Source organism: Lonchura striata, chromosome 4 (genome assembly GCF_050655825.1).
Source record: "Lonchura striata isolate lonStrDom1 chromosome 4, ASM5065582v1, whole genome shotgun sequence".
Lineage (NCBI taxonomy): Eukaryota > Metazoa > Chordata > Aves > Passeriformes > Estrildidae > Lonchura > Lonchura striata.
The window spans coordinates 68,121,301-68,142,719 of NC_140706.1; the positions used below are offsets into that span (position 1 = coordinate 68,121,301).

Below are 21,419 nucleotides of genomic sequence, written 5' to 3' on the forward strand. Positions count from 1 at the left end.
AAATAAAAGAACACAACATGCAGAAAACTTCACTGCTAATAGTTGCATGACTGGGAAATGGTAATTAATGAAAAAACAATACCTTGGATACTTTGTGTTGGAAAGATGTTCTTAACTGTTTTCTGGGTCTTTTGAACTGTACAGAATCACTGATGTGACTGGTGCTACCCCTTAGCAACCCATGTCCAGTTCACACAAGTCTGTATTTCCTTCCTGAGTCAGCTGCTAAGATGGACAGGCTGCTCAGCCCTGAAGGCTCAGATCCATTTAATAGAATTATTTCTTCACTTGATGAGAAAAAACACCAGGGCTTCCTGGTTGGGCATCATTGAATGAAGCACAAAAAGTAAAGTTTTTATGCCAACCTCAGTGATGCCCTAAGCCAATGCTATGCCAGAGCAGCACTGAAATGCAACCACAGACAAGAACATGTGGCTAAAAGGAGACCTTGTCTCCTGAGAAGTATGTATGGGCACACAATTAAAAGCCCATGACAGAATTTTATTGACACAAATCTTGCTATTCCAACTCATATTGTTACTTATTCTCCTCTGGATAGCCTAAAGAAAGTGAGGCATTTCTGTTTTCCCCTGACTTTGAAAATAACTTGGCTCTTCTGATTTTTTTCCTCTGAAGAAAGAAACCACTACAGGGAAGTGGGAAAAGAAAAAAAAAAGAAAAAAAAATAACAAAACCAAAAGAGATAAATAGAGAATACCTGCATTAGGCAATTCTACTTTTCTCAGACAGAATATTTCACCCATGGACAGCAAGCCTTGGAAGCCATCAACATTCCTTAAGTCAAAGAGCTGCACTTTCTTATCCTTTTATTTCAGATTATCATCCTCCCTGATTCTATCAATCAGCTGCAGAAACAGCTCTTAGCAGAGTTCAGGGCTGTGATCACAAACTAAATAGTGTGAAGACCTAAATCAGGATTCACAAAAGCTGCTCTCTTAGGAAGAAGGAGTTACACACTCATGTATATATCCTTTACTGAGCCATCCCTCAGAAGAACTTTAGAGCTCTGCCAGACCCTTTCAAACATTTTTATCAAAACAGCAGAGGTCAAAAAGATGTTAGATCTCTACAGTTTTCATGAATGGGAGAAAACTTACAAATGTCCATGTGGAAAAGGAATGGTGTTTCCCAATCCTCGGTAGACATCAGATAATTCACACAGGGATTATTATGAATGCCCTAAACAGAGAAAAAGGCTGAAGGAGGCTTGCAGCTTAGCCAACCTCTCTTCATCCATTTCTAACCCCTTTAAATTGCCCTGTGGATTTTTTAGAATTGATTTCCAACTGTCTCATTTCTCATTCCTTTTCTCTGTCCAGATTACCTGGCAACACTTCCAAGAATGTAGTTCTTACTACTTCATATCATCTCTTTCACAGTGACTTAAAATAATCAGCAGATACAGCAAAATACATGCATTTAAGGGAAGTGTAACAGCGATGAATGCTGTGGCTTTACACTAATCACCCCTGACATTTCTACATACAGAAATCTGCAAAAAAATCTCAAGTGTCCCCTGGGATAGCCTTCATGTAAAAATGGGTATGTTGGAAGTTAATTAGAGACAATCTGGTTTTTATACTGAGTTTTAAAAAAGCCTATTCAAGTTAATTGGAATGAGAGTGATTGTCACTGAGACTTGCTTAATATGGTTACTACTATAATTCCATTTTTCATAGCAAAATAGCAAAATGGACATTACAAGGGAGTGAACAGTGAAAGAATCCCAACTTGCTGGAATTCAATTTTCTTCCAGCAAACTCAGCCCTTGTGTAAGAGTTGCAAAGGCACTGGGGATTAATTAACCAGCATAAAAAAGATCTATTGAACATATGGACACAGAGCTACAGAATTCACTAGTATTTACCAAAAAAGTCATTCACATAGGGAAAGGAGACCTCCTTTGTGGAGCACATGTGGAAAAGACCCTTGTTCCAGTGCCCTCCCAAGACACATCAACAGCCAGGGAACAGCACAGCTTCCCCTTTGAAAGCAAATATACACAGGAGATTCACTGAAGTGGAGGGGGCAGAAACCATATAGCAGCCACCAATCCAATGCTGAAAGGAGATTTTCACATCTCTGCACAGCAGAGAGCAGTGAAGAAAGAGATCCTTGAACCATCTAACACATTCCCATGCATCAAAGGGTCATGCAGTGCTGTTGGCTCTGGAACCCAGCTGCAAGGATCCTGTACACATCCCCAAGGCTGTTCTGGGTCATGTACCTGCTTTTGTTTGTAAGGCAGCTACTGGCATGCAAGGAAAAGAGACTGCATTTTGTGGGCTGTTGCAATCATATGTATAAGAGCACCTGAGTAATTTAGTGCAAAATACATACATTCATTCGAATATCCATTTTGGGTAAGTTACTAAAAAGAGAAGTCTCATGCAACAAACATCCTCCATTCTTGCTGCTTCTGGTGAGTTACTGACAGACATGTGGCTCCACAGGCATTGTGGCGAAGCCTCTTCCCATTTTTATAAATGTATCCTGGTTTCACTGTTTAACTACGTGAGCTTGCCCTGCTGAACATTCCCATAGGGGAAGCACCAGTCCTGAAGATATTCTGATGTGGGTTTTTTTGATAAAGTAGGGCTGACAGCTTTCACTGCTTCATAACCACATGCAATAATATTGTGTTGGCTGTGTTAACTCATCCAACTGTACAGAAGAGACTTAGACAATGGTCAAGCCCCAGACCTCACTGACCTCATCCAGTTTCACACATCATTATAAAACCAGTTAGGATTCTTGCCTCTGCTGAGACACCAGAAAGGTGAGGAGTTCTGTTCAGGGCTTTGCTTTCTTAGACAGAAGCAACCAAAGGTGTCTTCACTTTACCAAGAGGCCAAACTTTGCTGCCAACCTTGTGCTGAAAAACCAGATGCTGAAAGCAGCAGAACCACTGCACTGTCACTGACAGAGAAAAGGTCACTGAGCCTATCTCTAAAGAAAAAAATTAAAGCAGATGCATCTGGCAGGCTTTATTCTTCTACAGATCCCTGAGGTTTTCTATTCTGCCAAATTTCATGAGAGAATGAAGGGACTTGGAGGTTTCTGTGGTGTGTAGGAGATGGCTGGGGCTGTGAATGCTTTAATGCTGCCAAGACAGTAAGATTGCTTAGTCCCAGAACCTTCATGCCCAAAGCCAAAGCCTGTAAGGTGTGCATGGTGTAGAAAGCCCAAAGACAAAAACTGCAGTGCTTGTAGAAAAATGAAGACACAAAAATAAAACTATCAAATTGATTTGCTAGGATTTTGAGGCTTCCTCCTCAGAGAAAAAAACGATTCAGTAAAGTTCTTTATCCAGAGCTTTCCTGTCACATTTTTTTAGTGGTCTGGATGATGGGGCAGGGTTACCCTCAGCAACTTTGATAACAGAAAACAGAGAGGAGCAGCTGATGCACCAGAGAGCCATGCTGCCATCCAGAGGGATCTCAACCACCTGGAAAATTGGGCTGACAGGAACTTCATCAGCTTTCACACAACAATGTGCAAAATCCTGCGCTTGTGGAAGAATAAAAAAGCCTCCACACAGCAGGCTATACTGGAGGCCAACTAGCCAGAAAGCAGCTTTCCAGAAAAGCATCTGGACACCAGGCAACACTCAAGTCTCCTATGAAGGAAGGCTGAGAGAACTTGGCCAGTTTAACCTGAAGATCTCCACCCCTGAAGATCTCCAAAAGCCGTGTGGACCCAGTCCTGGGAAATCTGCTCTAGATGATCCTGCTTGAGCAGGAGGGGTTGGACAAGAAAACCTCCTGTGGTGCCTTCAAACCTCAACCATTCTTTGTTTCTGTATCTCTTTCAAAGTGCTGGAAATAATGTGTTATGAATAAGCACATGTTGAATACCTTCTCCCTTCTGTTACCCGGAAAAGGCATCACAGAAAAAGGCAACCACCAGGGCAAGTGTGTGCAAGTGTGTAAATACACATATAGATATATAGATATAAATAAATAAATAAATATAAAACCTTGTGTGAGATTAAATAATGAAAGCGCATGTAACACAGTAAATACAAATGAGGAATATTTAAAACTTGACTTGCTTGTGACAATTTCACTTCACACAGCATGTAAATTTACATGTTTCCTACTTCCTTACATTATCCAGAACCTTGGTTTTCATTTTCCTCAGATATGGACAGATTTTATTGATTTATAAAATCTGCCAGCAAACCAATATCAATTTTAGCATATACATGATTTAGACCTGCTTTCAGTTTAAATTGACATTTTGCTTATTTAAAACACAAAAACTGGCCACTGAGGAAAAAGAACTCACTTTTAACAGGATCATGGAAATATTAGCAACAGCAGTCCATAAATCACTAAAAATAATTTTTAGATTCTCTGGGAATGAACAGCCAGTGTGTCAAACAGAATGAAGGTTTGATGGAGAAGGAATGTGTTTTTCTGGGAACAATTATTTTGCTTCACAAAAACAAGTCGTCTTATAAAGGGCAGTCCTTCAAACATAAGCATGGTTTTTAGTGTTCCAGTTAGTAGTAGAGTAAGCCAAATATAAGAAAAATCAATATCAGGCATATAAGCAAGTAACAGCATCTTTACCAAATTTAAAAAGGAAATAAAAAAGACTGACCCCACAAAATTTCACCTTCGTGCTGTTAAAGATATTGATGATTTCATGCTACAAATCTCAAGGGGAAATAAGGGAGACATGCAGTTCTAATGTCACACTACCAGAGCATGTACTTCTCTTCCACTCAAAGACTGAGAAAAGAAAGAGGCAAAAGGGTCATGATAGGGCTGAGTAGGGACTGAAACTGCCTACTCTAGAAACACCAAGAGTGATTTAACACAGCAGAAATACTCTGTATAAAGAAAAACAAAGGTAGCACTACATAAGTCAGTATTTTCTTTCAGACTAGTTTTTATCCAAATCAGGCCATAGTAACTTGCAGTCACTATTACTTAATAGTGAATAGTGACTGAAAAGTGGTTCAGGAGCCCTCTGCAAAGTAGAGGTCAAATTAAGTCAAGTTTTTCAAAACTCTTCTGAAGCCACCACATCAAGAACTGGATCACGAAGGTGAAAGGTGTGCACACAAACACAAGTTACTGCCTTGTTGCAACAGTTCAGAAACCAACTGCTCTGTGTCTAGCAAAGAAGGTACAGCTGGTTTATTTGAGCCTTTAACATATTAAAAGTTGGCTAAATCATCCTTATTAACAATTCACCATCTTAAGAGATAGCGCCTTTTTTCAGATAATTGACTTCTTTGCCAAAATCTTCTGAGGGTGTCAAAATCTCACACAGCCAGTAGTTTCCCATTTGTGATTTCTCCATGTTACTCTCAAGTCAGTAACTTTCCCATTTCTTGTTGTGCTTGTAGCTGTAGAATTCACTTTATACTGACTACACATCCCTGAACAACTCTCTCAAGCAGGGGTGGCTGATGAACATTGCCCAAACACTACAATCTTTTACACACCTATGTCATTTGTGGTACCATGACTACTGCAACCCTACCTTGAAGTACATGAAACTGAAGAATTGAATTTGTTACTGCATGTTTTAAAGTGTTATACAAAACTTTTGTTTACAACACTCATCCACCTTTGGCTTTGCAGCATCCTGTTTAATATTGGAGAATATCTATGTAACATGTCGACTACTGCTCCTTTGCTACAGGTTTTTGTTTCAGTCTAGGTTCAGTTTGCTCCTATCAGCATTTTTAAAAATATTTTTTCAATTTTTTTTATGAAACTGCAGCTGAAACAGGAGATGGGAGTGATCATATGCATGTCCTCTGCCATCTGTACAGAATTTAGCTGGATTCTTTTTCCCTCTTTATGAAGAACAGGGCAATTTGTTTGGTAAATATAATACAAAATCACCAAGGGTAACGTGTAAAAACCTGCAAGTCAGCACAGTTTTTTACAACTTCACAACCTGGTTGGCCAAAATGTGCCCAAGGACAGAACAAGATTAAGGCTGCCATGGAGAAGAAATCTTAAACATCATCAGAGTAATGCAAACCTTGTGTGTGGCAGTAATGGGAGACAGCCAAGCACAGCGAGATGGAGTTTTTGGCAGGGAGAGATCAGCAATGGGGCCATGCTGGTAAGGGAAAGAGCTGCACAGGAGGATGCAGGACATTCTACCCAACAAGGTACGTCATCCTGCAGCATTTTAGGAGATTATTTAGGTAATAATAACAGGAGACAAATACCCCTCATTTCTTATAACCATCCAGGGCAAAACATCTTTGTTACATTTCCCACTAATACTGTTTTGTGGGTTTTTAACATAGTTGACAGTGAAAATCTTACAGAAAGAAATGTGACTATCAGTAAGAAGAAATATTAGAAAAAGTTCTCTGTCACAAGTTTCATTCAGAGAAAGAAACCCCACTGTCTAAGTTTTATGGGTACTGAAAATCTCACACAAAGTGAAAATATATATGTTAAATAAAGTAAAAGAAACACAAAGTAATTTGACAGCTGGACTGTGGTTCTGCACTCTATTTGCAAGGTTTGATTGTTAAAGCTCAATCTCTTCCTCTTCCCTGCTGTCTCCAAATGGATTTTCAACTCTCTTCTGTTCTGTGGCACAGTTTCAACAGATGGGATAAGGAGTGTTGCCCAACCAAACTAACTTAAAGCCTGGTGATGACAACACTTCCCTGGGCATGGGAGATGAGGGTTTGGATTTCCTCTGGATGTAAATGTTACTGAACCTCAATTTTCTCAGCATTAGATGACTGTTCTCATATCATAGTGTTAAATGAGTGTGGGCTCTGTCATCACTGTCAAACCTCTACCAAAAACAAAACAAAAAAAACCCAAACAAACAGTAGAGACTCTGTTCTTGAAAATAAAAGGATGTCAGTGCACAAGGCATCTCCATGGTAGAAGCTGCAGAAACTCAATGTACATGAGCTTGGCAGGACCATTAAATCCTTTTGTGGAAATTTGTAATCTGCATCCAAACTGATTAGCCCAAGTTCATACAAAGTCCCAGGCAAGAAAGGATGGAAAAGGAGAGTGCTGACTCCCAGCTACCACAAGGGAATTTCCTCAGTAGCCAGACTGACTTGACCCTTCAGGTAAGAATTTACGCCTGGCCTACCTTCCACTGACTGTCAGATAGTGGACAAGGAATAGCTTATTTTGAGCAATAATGCCATGTTTTCACTCAAATCAGATTTCAAGGAAAGAAGACTGTAAGGAACAATTAACATCAAAGTGCTACTCACATTACCAAGCCATCTGGTTTCCATTTTTACACTCCTAGCAACATCACATCATGAGGTTTGGATGAGGCCTTCCACTGTGCACGAGGCACAGGTAACTGCTTTGAATTTGAATTTTGTAACTGGACTTCCAAATAGTGTTATAACATTCTCTAGATTTTCTCCTAAAAATTTTGCTGGTGTTGACTAACAGCAAGCAGTGAATTGGATGTCCTTCGGGGCTTATGAATGACTTAGAAAACCAAGTGCATTTGTTCAAATTGTACCAGCAAATCCTTTCTTCACTTTTCACATGTGATGCAGAATTGTATAAGCTTTGGTTTGTACCTGATACTTCCCACACTTACCTCAATGCTGTTCTTGTGCAAAGACAGCTTCTTTAATGGTAAAAGAAAAACTCCTGGCTGTATGATTCCCAGAGCACAGTTCCCTTTCCACTGAGAGGGGAGTTTTGGGTATGCTTTTTCCACATATCCAAAATAAGCCTTCTGGAGCTTTCCAATAGTCAAATTTTTGTTGATCTATATTCTCCCAAAATTTGGAAATTTCTGGGATGCCAAAGTTAAGTCATCAGTGCTAATAATCAGATATTTCCCTGATTTCCAGATAAAGGCATTTTTAACAGCTCATGTTACTTCTGGACTGCTCATGTTTGTTTGTGAACCAGCAGAGCAGATGAGTTCTGATTAAAGGCACACACAAAGTTCAAGAGTCAAGCATTTGTCTCCATGCTATGGGATGAGACTTGCAGCATGCACTGAGATGCAGGTATGGGATGGAGAAGAAGTGCTCAGGGTACAGTCCCAGCCCATGTGGCCTGCATGCCTCATAAAGTATTTCAACTCTTTTCACTATTATAATTCATTGGTGACAAATTGTTCTTTTTTTTTTTTTTTTTTTTAGAATGGCATGCATAAATTTCTCAAAACATATGGAAACAGAACTTTTTCTTGAAATAAATTATCTTAATTGAATAATTCTTCATACCACATAGGAATAAATATCTTTAGAAAATCATTTTTTGCCATTTTCTGTCCAATACTTTGGAGAAAGATTTTAAGTATTTTTATGCCTGTTGTCAGTAATGATTATCATTCTGCCAACAGGACACCTAACTTGTCTGGAGATTTAACTGTAGGAAAAAAAATATATAAAGGATCTAATTTTCAAGTGGAAATAAAGGAAATATTCATATTTTTTGCCTCAAATGTTTCTAATGCCAATGACATGCTTTTCACAATGTATTTCCCTCTTCAGTCATCCCAATTCTCAGCCACTATGTAAGCTGCACTGTATTTCTTGCTGCACAATCAACTGAACAAGCCTATCATGATTATACATCAGAAGAAACACAATTAGAAAGCAATCACAAAGCAACAATTCCCATCTAACATGTTGCAACCACACAACAGAATCCTATCAAAATTCCATATGGTACTACCAAGCCGTATTTACTGTGCTATCAATCTTCTGGATCCTTTTCTCCTCATTTTCTGATGATCCACCAAAAGTCTCTGTTGACAAACCTATAAATGATAAATCAATGTTCCAGGGTACTTAAGAAGGCTCATTTTGAATTTAAAATTTAATAATACTGGCTCAGTAAATTTGAGCTACCTGAGAACTCCCTAGTTTTCTATTGATCTATTAATATGAAAACTTCAGATGTGACAGGAGCTAAACTGAATTGGATTAACATTCACCTTTCAAACTATAAACCTTCAGGTTGGGGATTAAGTAATGAAGGGGATTAAGCTGTAAAGAGCAGGATTCATTGGATTTCACATAGCATGTTACCAGTGTAACAGGACATCATCCAGCACTAAGAAGTTCTCAAGGCACAAAAAAACTCAGTAAAGTCCTGTTCTTCCCAATTCTGAAACCAGATTCTTATCCTCACATGAAATGTTTAAAGATAATTCCTCTGTTAAATTGTCTCTAATGCGACAGAAACCAAAGATAAACAACAAAACTGGGCATTAAGTATCCCCTTCATTCTGGGAAAAATATTTTAAATCTAGAAAAAGGTGTAAAACTAGTAAAGAACCTAACAGTGAAACTAACGGTGAAATCAACTCGCAGTACTCGAACCAAAACTGAAGGGGCGCAGATAACGCGTGTGCCTGCTGCCATCTCCTGGTAGAAAAATGTCAGGTCTCCGAAGGAAAACCTTCCCCAAAAACGGAAAAAGAACTTTATGTTCTACAGAAAATGCTTTCAAAACTCTCAAAATTTACAAGATTTTATTTCACTGTACAAGGCAGCCACTACCTGGACATAGCTCCTTACAAGCTAAATGGAGTTCTAACACTGGCTTAAGCAGAGAAACACCAAAGCTCTGTGATTTTTATAAAGGAAATAAGTACTCACCCGACTTACTCTAATTTAAAAATACATTCAGAAAATTAACTGTAGAAATTTACACACGGCATTCAAAATCAAAGGAAGTCGCTTTGGGAAGCCTGATCATCTTATTACAAGTTCTAGTGCAGATTATTGGCCCATACTGACTCATTTTAGTATCCATTTCTTTTCATGAATACTTGAAGTTCAAGACAATCTTTCACTGTTGTGCTACCCTCATTGCCTTTGATGAATTGCACAGAATTGATATTTGTAATAATATTCCATGTTTTATGTTCTAAAAATAGGATTAGCAAACTTGAAAAGAAATTTTATTTTGACAGCTGACAGAAGGCACCTGTACTTACCCTGCAAAATTTAGTGCCACAAAGACTGTTTTAACTTGCATTTTATAGGCTATTTTGCTGTTCTGGAGAGAAGAGACTTGTCCACATCCTCCCAAAGGTCAAAAGATAAACAAATAATGGGAATAAACTTTACAAGTGGATTATGTCTCCTAGGGTGCTGAATGACTGTGGGAATGTGACCTGGCATGCCTTAGAAAAAATGATGGCATACCAGTGATTTGGATTGCCCATGGTTCACTGACAATTGCCATGGGGAAATAATCACTGAATGTTGCAGAAAAGCCAAGCTAAATGTGGAACATTTCCCTTCACAGAATGAGAATCCAAAAAATTGTGTTGCAACATCAAGCTGTAACTGAGAAACTGAACAATGACTGAAGAGTTGTAAGAGATCTAAATTAAATCCAACTGGGATTTCACATTCCTTATGAAAATGGAGGTTTTATCATGAGATGATTAAAGCAAGGATAGCCAACTCCTGGTGTGCCAGAATGTACAACTTAGCCTGTCATCCTGGTTCGTGAGAGTCCCTTGGAGCTGGTCAGGAAACAGCCTGTCACAAATCAGCCACTCGCCCTCAGCAGGATCCCTGGCAGAGCTGCAGAGCCCTCCTCCTGCTGGGCATTCCCAGTCACAAACTGCAGGCACTGTCTATGGAGCGTGGTCAGGAACATGAGGAAGGACTTGTGTGCATGTCCCCATCACACCTGGCCCGGCCATGGTCAGATGCCAGCTGCAGCTTACTTACAGCACAGAAGAAACAACACATTTCCAAAGGTTGTGCAAATTGCACCAAACGCAAAGGTGTTGGGGATTTGTTGTGGAGGAGAAGGGAGCACATCAGGGCAGAAACTGGTGCTAATCACAGCACAGAACCAGGGAGAGAAACGACCCAAAACTCTGAAATGCCAGGTGCAGGAAGCTCAGAGTTCCAACAGAAGTCACCAACCACTCTCAATGCCTGCCAGGTGAACCTTGTCAAAAGTAACGAGGAAGAAAATAAGTCTGACACTGATAAGCATATGCACCTGTGTGTGTGCAAACTATCCAAACTGAAACACAGACATTAACTTGGTAAACCAAGAAACACCTTGATTCCTTTCTTCTGTCTGATTTCAACAGGAAGACAGCTAGAGGAGAAATGTGTTAAATATTAATCAAAAGCTCTGCTATTCTTGCCTGGTCTCACGCTTTCAAGTTATTCTGTTTATCACAAAAATGAGCAACTCTCCAAAAACAAAATGGACAAGAAGCCAAGCGTAGGAAAAACCCCAGAGGACTGAGACCATTTGGGGATGGATAAATAAGAGCACCATAGTACATAAGGTTTTAAGCAAAACAGCTAATATTCACAGCAATTGAACTTCTAAAAGTTAGGCTTTGGATGAAAAATGCTTCCATTATTACACCCTTAGAAATATACCACTCTTACTCAGAAAATACTTTATTCAGAAGACTTATGTATAACACAATCACTAGTGAACAAGATCCAGAATAAATCTCCCCTGGTTAAATTAAATTATTCAGACCCTTTCAGAACTTCAGCACATGACTTCAGGACAATACCATTTGTTTTAATCACAGCAGCCTGAATCCTGAGAAAAACCATATTTCCTCTTAGATCAAAACAGGAACCAAGAGAAAGCCTAAGCTTTTGTGGAAAAGTATTTTATTACAATAAATAAGCAATCACACCATCAATTCACTCTCTTAGCATCTGGCCCACTGTACTGTGTAATGACTACATGGTTTTTATTCTCAGTATAAATATTTGTGTTTTGAATACAACTTCATTTTAAGACTGATCAATTTGTTTCTTTCAAGGGTGATATGGTTATCTAACACAAGTATATCTTAGATTATAATATCAGATGATGCTTTGGAAAAATCACATTCAAGGAATAATTAATTTCATTTGCAGCTCTGATCCATCCATAAATCCATAAATTTTCATTTTCTTGCTTATAATTGATTTTATAATCTAATTAGCTGGTGACCTTGTTACTATCCTGGCAGACCATAACTTCCCCTCCTCATATTATTAACATACTTCAACATTTCCTTGTTTTTCTCAGTCTCTCTTACCTGTTAACCTCTGCCACAGCTTCCTCCAGGTGACGGACACTGCTGGTTGCAACATCTTCCTTGGTGTCCCTGTATTAACAGGACTAAAGATGTTTGACCAAGTAGCAAATTCCCTTCACCAAGGCAGCCCAACAACCCTAATGGTTCTCAACCCTTTATTATTTTTATTATTATTTCTGGAGTTATTATGGATTGAATTAAAGATTATTTATCCACGTTCTCCCCACCTGCCTCTTCACACGTGGGGGGTGCTTGCAGAATAGTATTTTTGATTTCAAACAGCTACTGCATGACTTACACCATGAAAGCCACCAGTAAATCGTAAATGAAGTATTTGTTGAATTCATACCTGGAAAGTACCATTTTTAGGTTAGTACGGTCGAATACACCTCGGCAGAGTGAAACGCAACTTCCCACAGCATTCCCAAAGCAGAGCTCCTCACTCGCTCCACGCCCGCCCGCGCTCCCCTCAGCCCCGCCCACAGACGCGCCAGCACCGGGAGCGGCCGGGCAGTTTAACAGGGAGGGAAAGAGCCCTTCCTCTCCCGGCAGGCAGCCACGGGACCCGGCAGGCTGCAGCCCGGTTTCCACGGCTAAGGGGCGCGGGGAATCGCCATTCCCGGAGGGAAAGCCGCCGCGGCAGCCTGAGGCGGCGCGCGCCCCCCTCCCGCGGCCGCGCGCGCGGGAAGGGGCGGGCCCGGGGGCGGGGCCGGATTCGAACCGGGCGGCGGGGAAGCGGCGGCCATGGCGGCGCAGCAGCAGCTCGGCCGGGAGCACCAGGGCATCACCCTGCGCGGCAGCGCGGAGCTCGTCGCCGAGTTCTTCTGTGAGGGGGCCGCGGGGCACCTCGGGGACCGCGCTGCGAGAGAGGGAGGGAGAGAATGGGGGTGGGAGGGGAGGGGGTGGGAGGCCGCGGCTGGTGGGGCGACATGGCCGCCGGCTGGGGCGTGGGGGGGGGTGGCTTGGTACACATCCCTTTCTCTCTCCGCCTAAATCGTGCAGCCTATGGAATCAACAGCATCCTGTACCAGCGGGGCATCTACCCCCCCGAGACCTTCACCCGCGTGCAGAAGTACGGGCTCACGCTGCTGGTCACCACGGACGCCGAGCTGGCCAACTACCTCAACAACGTGACCGAGCAGATGAAAGGTGCGGGCCGGCGGCGGGGCGCTCCCTGCGGTGTCCCTGCCGCTGCTTCTCGCGCTCTGAGCGACTGCCCCGGCTTCTTGCAGAGTGGCTGTACAAGTGCACCGTGCAGCGCCTGGTGGTGGTCATCTCCAGCATCGAGAGCAGCGAGGTCCTGGAGCGGTGGCAGTTTGACATCGAGTGTGACAAAACTGCAAAGGATGACAAGTGAGTTCCACGGTCCCTCCACTCCTGCGCTTCCCTATCCTGAGTACCTGGGCAGATCAATGCCACGGACTTGTTCCTTCAAAGCTTTCTCAGTGCCCTGCCCTCTGTTTGTCTGCAAAACAATAGAGGGAGAGCAGCTATCACTTAACTTTTCTAAGGACTTAAAAGTGTCACTACTACTCTAAAAATACTCTAGCAAACAGACTACCAGAGCTTAACAAAGATAACTATATTTAGAGGAAACTGTCAGTGCAGTAGTAGTTTCTTCTCTTACCAGAATTTTCTTATTTTTCCAGTGGACCACGGGAGAAATCTCAGAAGGCAATTCAGGATGAAATTCGCTCTGTCATCAGACAAATAACTGCCACAGTAACCTTCCTGCCACTCTTGGAATCTGCCTGTGAGTATTCCAAAGTGCACTAAATAAATAAAATACTTTTGAAAAACCTCAGTAACTTTCCAACTTCAGAAAATATTTTTCTGAGGCTTTTTAATGATTACCCATCGTGCACCGTCAGGTTTGTGAGACAGCATGTTGTTAGACTGAGATCAAGACAGAACTTGATGTGGCTTAACGAACTTGAGGAAATTAATGTGTTTGCCCTGAGGAATGCAAGTTTTCATGAATAATTTGCTCCTATGAAATGTTATACAGAGCCCATCTCCACAGCATTGTAACATGCTTTAAAAAAAATTACAACACAATTTAGTTATTGAGAAAACTAAAAGGATGTCACATTAATGTAACTTTTGGGTTTTGTTTTTTTTTTTTTCACATAACTAGTATCAGTGTAACTTCTGAAAACCTTGATCCTTGTCTCTAAGTCTAGAAGCTGCACTTCAAAGCTGCCACCATGTCCTTATGGTGAATTTGTTTTCCCTTGCTCCCAGGTGCCTTTGACTTGCTGATCTACACGGATAAAGATTTGGCAGTGCCAGAAAAGTGGGAAGAGTCAGGACCGCAGTTCATAGCCAATTCAGAAGAGGTTCGGCTACGTTCCTTCACTACCACAATCCACAAGGTCAACACTACAGTGGCTTACAAGAAGGATTCTGTTCCCTAAGATGCTGGGGCAAGTTTTGTGTGTGTAAATATCCTGTCACCTTGTATAGTTTCTGTTCATCATGCAGCTAAGCTATGAGCACATCATTACTGTCCTCTTGATAAAAGTATGACAAAAAGACAACGTGCATGTCTGTGATACTGTGACACTAGACTAACCTGGCATTTTTAAAGAGATTTAAAGAAGGTATTTATGGTCATAGTTCAATTCTTACTTTACTGTATGTAAAATAAGCTAAACTAATGGTGTGTTAAACCACTGCCTCTGCTAGAAAAATTGCCTAAATCTAGGATTAGTTGCTAGAGTTGTATTATTCTTAAACTGCATTCTGTTAGCAGTCTTAAATTCTCTGTAGCAACTAAAATAATCTCATTCCTAGTGTGCCAGTTTTCATGTTAGAAGCCTGGGCTGTTTTATTACCAGAAATAACCCTAAAACAAATCAACCAAACAATTCTTGTACCACTCTACAATGGTAGCAGCTGTTTTATCAGAAAAACTTTAAACACATGAAGCCTTCTATTTTAATGACCACTGGGCTCTGGTTCTGGGGACACAGTTGTTCTGTGTACGTCTGTAGTGTCTGTCCAGCGTTTTCTATGTTTCTATTCTTGGTTACAGAATAAAGCTTCGGGTTTTATGTTCTCTAATTGAGAGTCTACAGTTCTTGGTACTTCAGATGGCTCCATGAATGCTACATTCTAGTTTGTAACTGTCACACAAGCAACACCCAAGACATCCTCCTTGTTACTTAACTGTTTCCTTCCTGAGTCTCCATGTGGTGTAGACTCTATATGAAATCCATTAATGGATTAACACTTTGCTCCCACCTAAGTTTTCAAGCAACAGTTTAAACAGTCACAGTGAACTAATGACAGTGCCTTCCATATTTGTTAAACAGCACTGGACTCTTTCATGTGTTCTTACCATTTCTGTAGTGGAAGAAATTAGGGATTTAAATCTCTGGAACTTTCAGACTTACATGGTTTTGTTCACTTCCTTCACTAAATTCATTCCAGCCAGAGTGTTTAACTGGTTTTTCCACTCTTTTACAGTGATGCAGAACTTTCTGTTATAATAATATAATTTCAGAATTTTATTTAAAAAACACAGATTACATATACCCTATCCCAGGACTGTATTTCTTGCATTTTCTTATTTCCAGGAAATATTTCTCCCCAGCAGTCCCAATACAGCAAAAGAAAAAAAAAAAAAAAAAGCTCTTTAAATCAGGACCACAAACCCTTAATTTTTAAAAAATAAATACAATCCAGGTACTTAACAAGTGACATTATTCACGGCTAGGGCTTGTGCTGCAGTAACAGAGCATGGTGTTTTCTTTTGCCTGTTAGCACAATTGTGACTGTACTACCCCTTTCACCCCCAGAAGCACATCAAAGAGTGAAGTCTGTAGTAGTGTGCATAAAAACCACTTATTTTACAGAGATCCAAATGTGAAATTGCTCCAAGAAGCTCATTCTTGTACCAAAGAGAATTTATCTTCTTTAAGAAGGGCCAGCCCAAAGTCCATCTCCATCATCATCTTTGTGTTTCTTCTTTTATAGAGGCACCAGCAATCAAGAGAAGTTGCATACAGATCACTGCATGTAGATAATGTCCACAAAAGGTACATATGAAAAGGAACAGGTCATAGATCCCAGTTTTCACAAAATCCCTGCAGAATAGGGAAGAAAATATAAAATAAAGTCATATTATCTCCCAGGAGCCAAGCCTTCATGGAGGTGTCCAACTGCATGTGCTGATCCTAAAGAGATCACTCTTGATTAGTTTCTCCTACTCTGAGGTCAGTTTTGCAGAGTGACAATCAAAACCAAGTGAGCATCCCCTTCATCTTCAATGGCAGTCTGGTTGTCCTTAGGACAGGGAATGAAGGGTAAGCTTCAGAACTAACCCAGCAGGCACTGCTCACCTGACTAGTTGAGCTGACGGATGAGCTGGTTGATTGCATCACCTCTGTAGCCAGGCTTGCCCATCTCCTTGAGGAAACCCACTCTGTTCCGTGATGCGTGGCGAGCCACTGACAGGTGGAACGGCCACAGAAAGCTGGTTACTCTTTTGAAATACTTCCCAGTTGAGTAGATTTCATGAATAAGGTCTTCCAGGCAAATGATATTACAGCCCCCTGTATGAGGGAAAAAAAAAGATGTCCAGCTGTATAATCTTTCCTCACACTGCTCCAGAACTGCCAGTCCTCCAGTTTGACAAGATTTTGTCTGTCCCCACCCTTTCAGGCCAGACTGTAAACTCTCAACACCTAACCCTTTCCTCAATTTTCTCACCCTCTTCCTCACCTAAATGTTCCTCTATCAGCATGTTGTCTGTCAGAGGCACCTTCTTTTTCTTGATCTTGGCTTGGCCCCGTTTCAGAATGAGCTCTCGTACAGATTTCAGGTTAGGCTGTCTGTGCAGAAACAAAAATCAGATCCTGTAACAGAGAGACATGATGCAGAGGGACACCCATACCACTTCCTTGTGCAGAGGTGGGAAAGTACACAAGTTATGTCAAGAACAATCAGAACAAAGAAAATAGCAAGTTTTTAATATAAAGTTAATTAAGTTTTGACCATGATTGGAGAAGTAATGGATCTGTGATAGCAACTGGAGAATCCAATGACCCCCAAGTCACAGGAGGGGCACGTACCCCCACGCCACATAAGGCTCCACGATGCGCAGCATCTTCAGCGACAGTGGGCTCAGCTTCACAAATACCCCGGTATAATTCTTCCTCAGCCGCAGCAACTCAATCACTCTTTTCACCCTCTTAGTCACTCCCTTAATACTGAGGAAAACAGAATTTATTAGTAACCACATTTCTCTAATACAGCAACTAAAGGCCTCAGATCACCTGCAAGGAGACATGTCTAGGTTGATCCCACTGCCTTCATATGGAAACGACACAACAACGGGTAGCAACAAGGGAAGGAGTAGGGGAAGGCTCTTACTCCACAATCCTCACGACGAAGGCCAGCTTGCTCTCCTGAGGTGCCACTGCCTGCCCAGGCCTCTGCTCCATGCGCCTCAGCCGGGTGTCATCCCGGCGTTTGCGCCATGAATCCCGAACAAAGGTCTCCAGGCGCCTGAACTGGATCTGTTTCCCCTTCTGCTGCTGCAGACAAAAGGAAAACAAAGTGAGGTTTGCATCTGAAAGGCCAAATGAAATGCAAAGTAGTGAACAATGTCCTTACAAGCTTTGGAAGCAGTAAAAAAATAAATTTGATTATCTAAGCCCAAGGGAGACAGAACTGAGGGACAACATGAATTTATACACAACTATTATTTATGAACAGTGAACAAAGAGTTTTTCCCTAGGAAAAGTATAAGTTAAGGAAAAGACCTGGGATACTTCTAGGCATAGCTACAGACAGAGCTCAGCAATGGCTGGGAAAGCCAGAAACGGCATGTGGGCAACAGATATTTAAATGTCTCTCTTTACCTTAGGAATGAGTACATCCACCAACACTCATAGTGTTTTCTCATACAAACAGGACTTGAAAATGCACAGCATTACACAATGATATTTAAGATACTCTACTGGTTAAATTACCTGGCCACTTTAAAGAATCTAATGTTGTGTGTCTTCCATTCTATTTCACCTTGTAAATAACCCATTAAATTAGTTTGAATTTTCAAAGCATGGAGACCTAACAAAAGTCTCATCACTAAGATCCTTTTTAATGAGAATCTTAAGGAGTGGCTATGTAATATTACTGCTTATGCTCCCACCTTGGAAATACAGCAAACCACTGATGCTTTTAAAAATGTAAACATGGTATCAAACAAAAATGGCAGGAGTTTTGCACATCCCACAAGATTCACTGGAAATCTTTAAGACAGACACCTATTGTATTAGCTGTGACACAGCAGAACAAGTCTCAGATTTGGAATTAGAAAGGTTTGCTGTACTCTGCTAGTCTGGAAATGGCACGATGTGCACAGGGTGTAGGACATGTGTCACCCCACTCGCAGAAAAAGGCTTCATCATGACCAGTGCTGCTCTAACAGAAAACTCTAAAGCCGCCCTCAGAAAAGCACGGCTTCCATGCAGGGTTTCAACACAAAGGTGGTTTCAGGCAGTGAAATCCCAGGGCAGCAGAGATAGCGCTGCAGTTTCCCACATGTGACTGCAAATACCTGACCACCACTGATCCAACAGGAACAACTCACAGTCTTCTATATATTTCTGTTTCGGTGTAATAACCGGTACAATTCTGTCCGCTTTACAAGGCTCAAAGGAGAAGATGTTGAGGGACTCAAGTCCCCCTCGGAACCCCGGAATCCCGCGGCGCTCTGAGGGGCCCGACCACTCGGGTCATTTCCCAGGAATTTCAAGGAATTGCGGTTCCCTTCTCCGGAGGGGGAGCTGGAGCTGCAGGCCCAGGCTCTGCCGGGACCCGCCGTACCTTGCGTTTGTTGAGCAGCGCCTGCTTGGCCTGGGTGGCCTTGATGGCCAGGTACGCCTTCCTCTTCTTCAGCAAGTTCTCCGGCACCAGCGGGATCCGCCGCTTCGGCCTGCGGGCGGGACAACCCGGTCACATCCCGGCCCCATCCCGCATTCCCGCATCCCGCCCCTCCCCGGGCCGGCTCCGTGGCCGCCCCCAGCCCGCGGATGGCGGCGGATCCCGCATGCCCTCCACTCTTCCCCCTACGCCGCACTCACTCCTCCAGCTCCGCCATGTTGCCGCGCTGCTGCCGCGCATGCGCGGGGGCGGGGCCATGGCCGCTGCCCCTCGGGAGCCGCTCGCCGGCCCGGGATCGCGGAGTGCCGGGAGCGGGATGGAGCGGGATGGAGCGGGATGGAGCGGGATGGAGCGGGATGGAGCGGGATGGAGCGGGATGGAGCGGGATGGAGCGGGATGGAGCGGGATGGAGCGGGATGGCGGCGCTGCCGGCCCTGCGCTCGCCCGGCAGCCACAGGCGGCGGGCCCGGGAGACGCGCGGTGTGACCGCCGCGTCACCCGCAGGTGGTGCCAGAGCCGCGCTCTCGGCTGGGTGCTGGTGGAGATGTGTTCCTGGTGTGCCGTGCGGGATGCGGGACCTTACAGCCCGAAATCCTTCTCATTTCCACTGACCGTAGTGTCCTCTCACCGGTGAGGAGCTCCAGCCTTGCCGGGAGGTTCGGTCGTGCCAGGGTTTCGCTGCTCACCTCGGTGATGCTGCAAACCTTTACAACACTCTAAATGAGCCCGCTTCTGTTTTGACACCTAAAACATGAAAATCCGTATTTAGCAACTCGATCCCAAATGCCAGGAAGAACAAGCCGTCGGTGATCAAACCCAGCTCTCATATGCATTCTTTTTTTTTTTTTTTTTTTTTTTTTTTTTTTTTTTGCATATGACACACAAAGCAACAAGCTTAGGAAATAAATAATCTGAAACTTTTCCCATAACTACACAATTTTCACCCTGACTTACAAAAATAGCTGGAATCCCTCGTAGTTCACAACAGAGAAAGTGGCCCATTTAAATCTACAAATGAGCGTGCTTTGTTGAACAGGAGGGAAATGCAAACAGGCTCTTGGGCATTCCACCATTAATGGCCAGGAAGCAATAAGTAAGTAAATATTTGAAGTGCTGTTGCTGTTGAAAAGTCTCCCAGCACAGCAGCATTCCGAGGCTGATTTGCTGACCTTCAACCAGCAGTTATATTGTTTTAATGAATGGATATTCAAATGTCCCTGTTTGCAGGGATACCCAAGAAAAGTGTTCCCACTTTCCTAGACAGCAACCTGCTGTACACTGGCCTTCAGCACTCTGAATTCCCACACACAAAATTTTAGGGCTCCAATTCCAAAAGCCAAGTCAGGAGATGAGATGGGATGTCAGAGGTCCATGGAACTTCTTGACTTATTTTCTCATTCCATGGGTATAAAACTCCATTAAATTAATTCCAAATCCCGCAAAACCTTTATTGATGCTGTATGCAGTCTCGAAACAGCAAGAGGGCTTTAGGTCTATCACTTTCATCATTGAACTATGCCCTAGTCTGAAATCTGTTTGTAATAAATTCTTTATAAAAAGAGCCAAAGAAATTAAATTTTGTTTATTTTACCAATGATCTAATCCTGAGAATATTTTAATAAGGAAAGTACCTTGAGATTTTAAATTATGCCTATTTTCAGATCTTTTAAGGGAAAAGTTTATACAATTAGGACAGATGTCTGGAAATTACTCCATGCACACACTCTAACCAATAATTAATAGAGAGAAAAGTTGGGTGATCCAAGACTTTCTTTCATGGAAACAGCAATCATATAGAGATGGACTAAAATTTAATTAAAATATTTTTAGAAACACTGTAGATAGATGCATGGGTTTATTATTTTCAAAATAAGCTTCCTTAAGATGGGCCTTTTTGTCAGTAATCCTGCAAATTCACTACAAAAGGAGCAATGTGGGTATGAGACTAACATAGATGGGTCCCCTCAGTTAGCGGCACCTAATACGTCAAATTGAAAAGGCTAAAACATAAAACTTGTCTTTGTGTCTCCCTAGAAAAAAAATTGAATCGGGCAAAACAATTCATTCTTTAGTGCCACTAATTTATCAGCAACAATGGAAAATATTCCAGTTTCAAAAGCTCTTTTTTACAGTAACTGTTGTGAATAATTCCCTAGAAGAAAATCAGACTACTAATAAAGCCCTGGCACAATTTTCAATTATTGTCCCTGGAAATGTTATCTGAAGTTTTAAGTTACAAATATTAAATTACAGATTTATATCTGTCAGAATGTTTTGACATATTCTGAAAGAGTGGTGTTACCTATTTACAAGTTTCCAAAGTGAAACAATTGTAAGAATTAAAATGTAAATTGATTTTGTTTTACTTCTAATGCACTTGTAAAGGCCTGGCTAATGACCCCAAAATAGAAAAATTGTTTTTCGATTGCAATAAACAGCAATGAAAATAATTTATTTTTCTGCTTTGTCTATAAGAGAGTGTA

At 41.9% G+C, this 21,419-nt stretch overlaps 3 protein-coding genes across 3 annotated transcripts in view; 1 reads left to right on the forward strand and 2 right to left on the reverse strand.

Annotated features, from left to right (window-relative positions):
* The window catches only part of LOC146767702 (uncharacterized), a 55,260-nt gene extending 41,895 nt beyond the window's left edge, over window positions 1-13,365 (reverse strand). The window contains exons 1-3 of the mRNA XM_085579557.1: window positions 13,178-13,365; window positions 12,392-13,045; window positions 12,043-12,111 (exon numbers count right to left, since the gene is read on the reverse strand). Coding sequence (XP_085435683.1) covers window positions 12,043-12,111; window positions 12,392-13,045; window positions 13,178-13,365 — 911 coding nt within the window. The remainder of the gene's footprint in view (window positions 1-12,042; window positions 12,112-12,391; window positions 13,046-13,177) is intronic.
* On the forward strand, window positions 12,754-15,108 carry MAD2L1 (mitotic arrest deficient 2 like 1). The gene is made up of 5 exons (XM_021554940.3): window positions 12,754-12,868; window positions 13,045-13,191; window positions 13,275-13,395; window positions 13,692-13,795; window positions 14,287-15,108. The coding sequence occupies exons 1-5, from the start codon at window positions 12,787-12,789 to the stop codon at window positions 14,457-14,459; spliced, it is 627 nt and encodes a 208-aa protein (XP_021410615.1). The 5' UTR covers window positions 12,754-12,786; the 3' UTR covers window positions 14,460-15,108.
* A 433-nt stretch (window positions 15,109-15,541) lies between these two features.
* Window positions 15,542-19,180, reverse strand: RPL7L1 (ribosomal protein L7 like 1). Its single transcript, XM_021554930.4, has 7 exons — window positions 19,137-19,180; window positions 18,880-18,988; window positions 17,422-17,585; window positions 17,121-17,258; window positions 16,771-16,880; window positions 16,389-16,601; window positions 15,542-16,133 (listed from the first exon to the last, which is right to left on the reverse strand). The coding sequence occupies exons 1-6, from the start codon at window positions 19,151-19,153 to the stop codon at window positions 16,393-16,395; spliced, it is 747 nt and encodes a 248-aa protein (XP_021410605.1). The 5' UTR covers window positions 19,154-19,180; the 3' UTR covers window positions 15,542-16,133; window positions 16,389-16,392.
* Between the last annotated feature and the right edge of the window lie 2,239 nt (window positions 19,181-21,419).

Excerpts from the sequence above, each read along its gene's own strand:
- MAD2L1 (XM_021554940.3), top strand. The coding sequence starts at position 12,787 with ATGGCGGCGCAGCAGCAGCTCGGCCGGGAGCACCAGGGCATCACCCTG. Across the intron at positions 12,869-13,044 it reads GCTCGTCGCCGAGTTCTTCT|CCTATGGAATCAACAGCATC; the intron begins GTGAGGGGGCCG and ends TAAATCGTGCAG. Across the intron at positions 13,396-13,691 it reads AAAACTGCAAAGGATGACAA|TGGACCACGGGAGAAATCTC; the intron begins GTGAGTTCCACG and ends TTATTTTTCCAG.
- RPL7L1 (XM_021554930.4), bottom strand. Across the intron at positions 17,586-18,879 it reads CGCTGCTCAACAAACGCAAG|CAGCAGAAGGGGAAACAGAT; the intron begins GTACGGCGGGTC and ends TTTTGTCTGCAG. Across the intron at positions 16,602-16,770 it reads GCTGATAGAGGAACATTTAG|GGGGCTGTAATATCATTTGC; the intron begins GTGAGGAAGAGG and ends TCCCTCATACAG.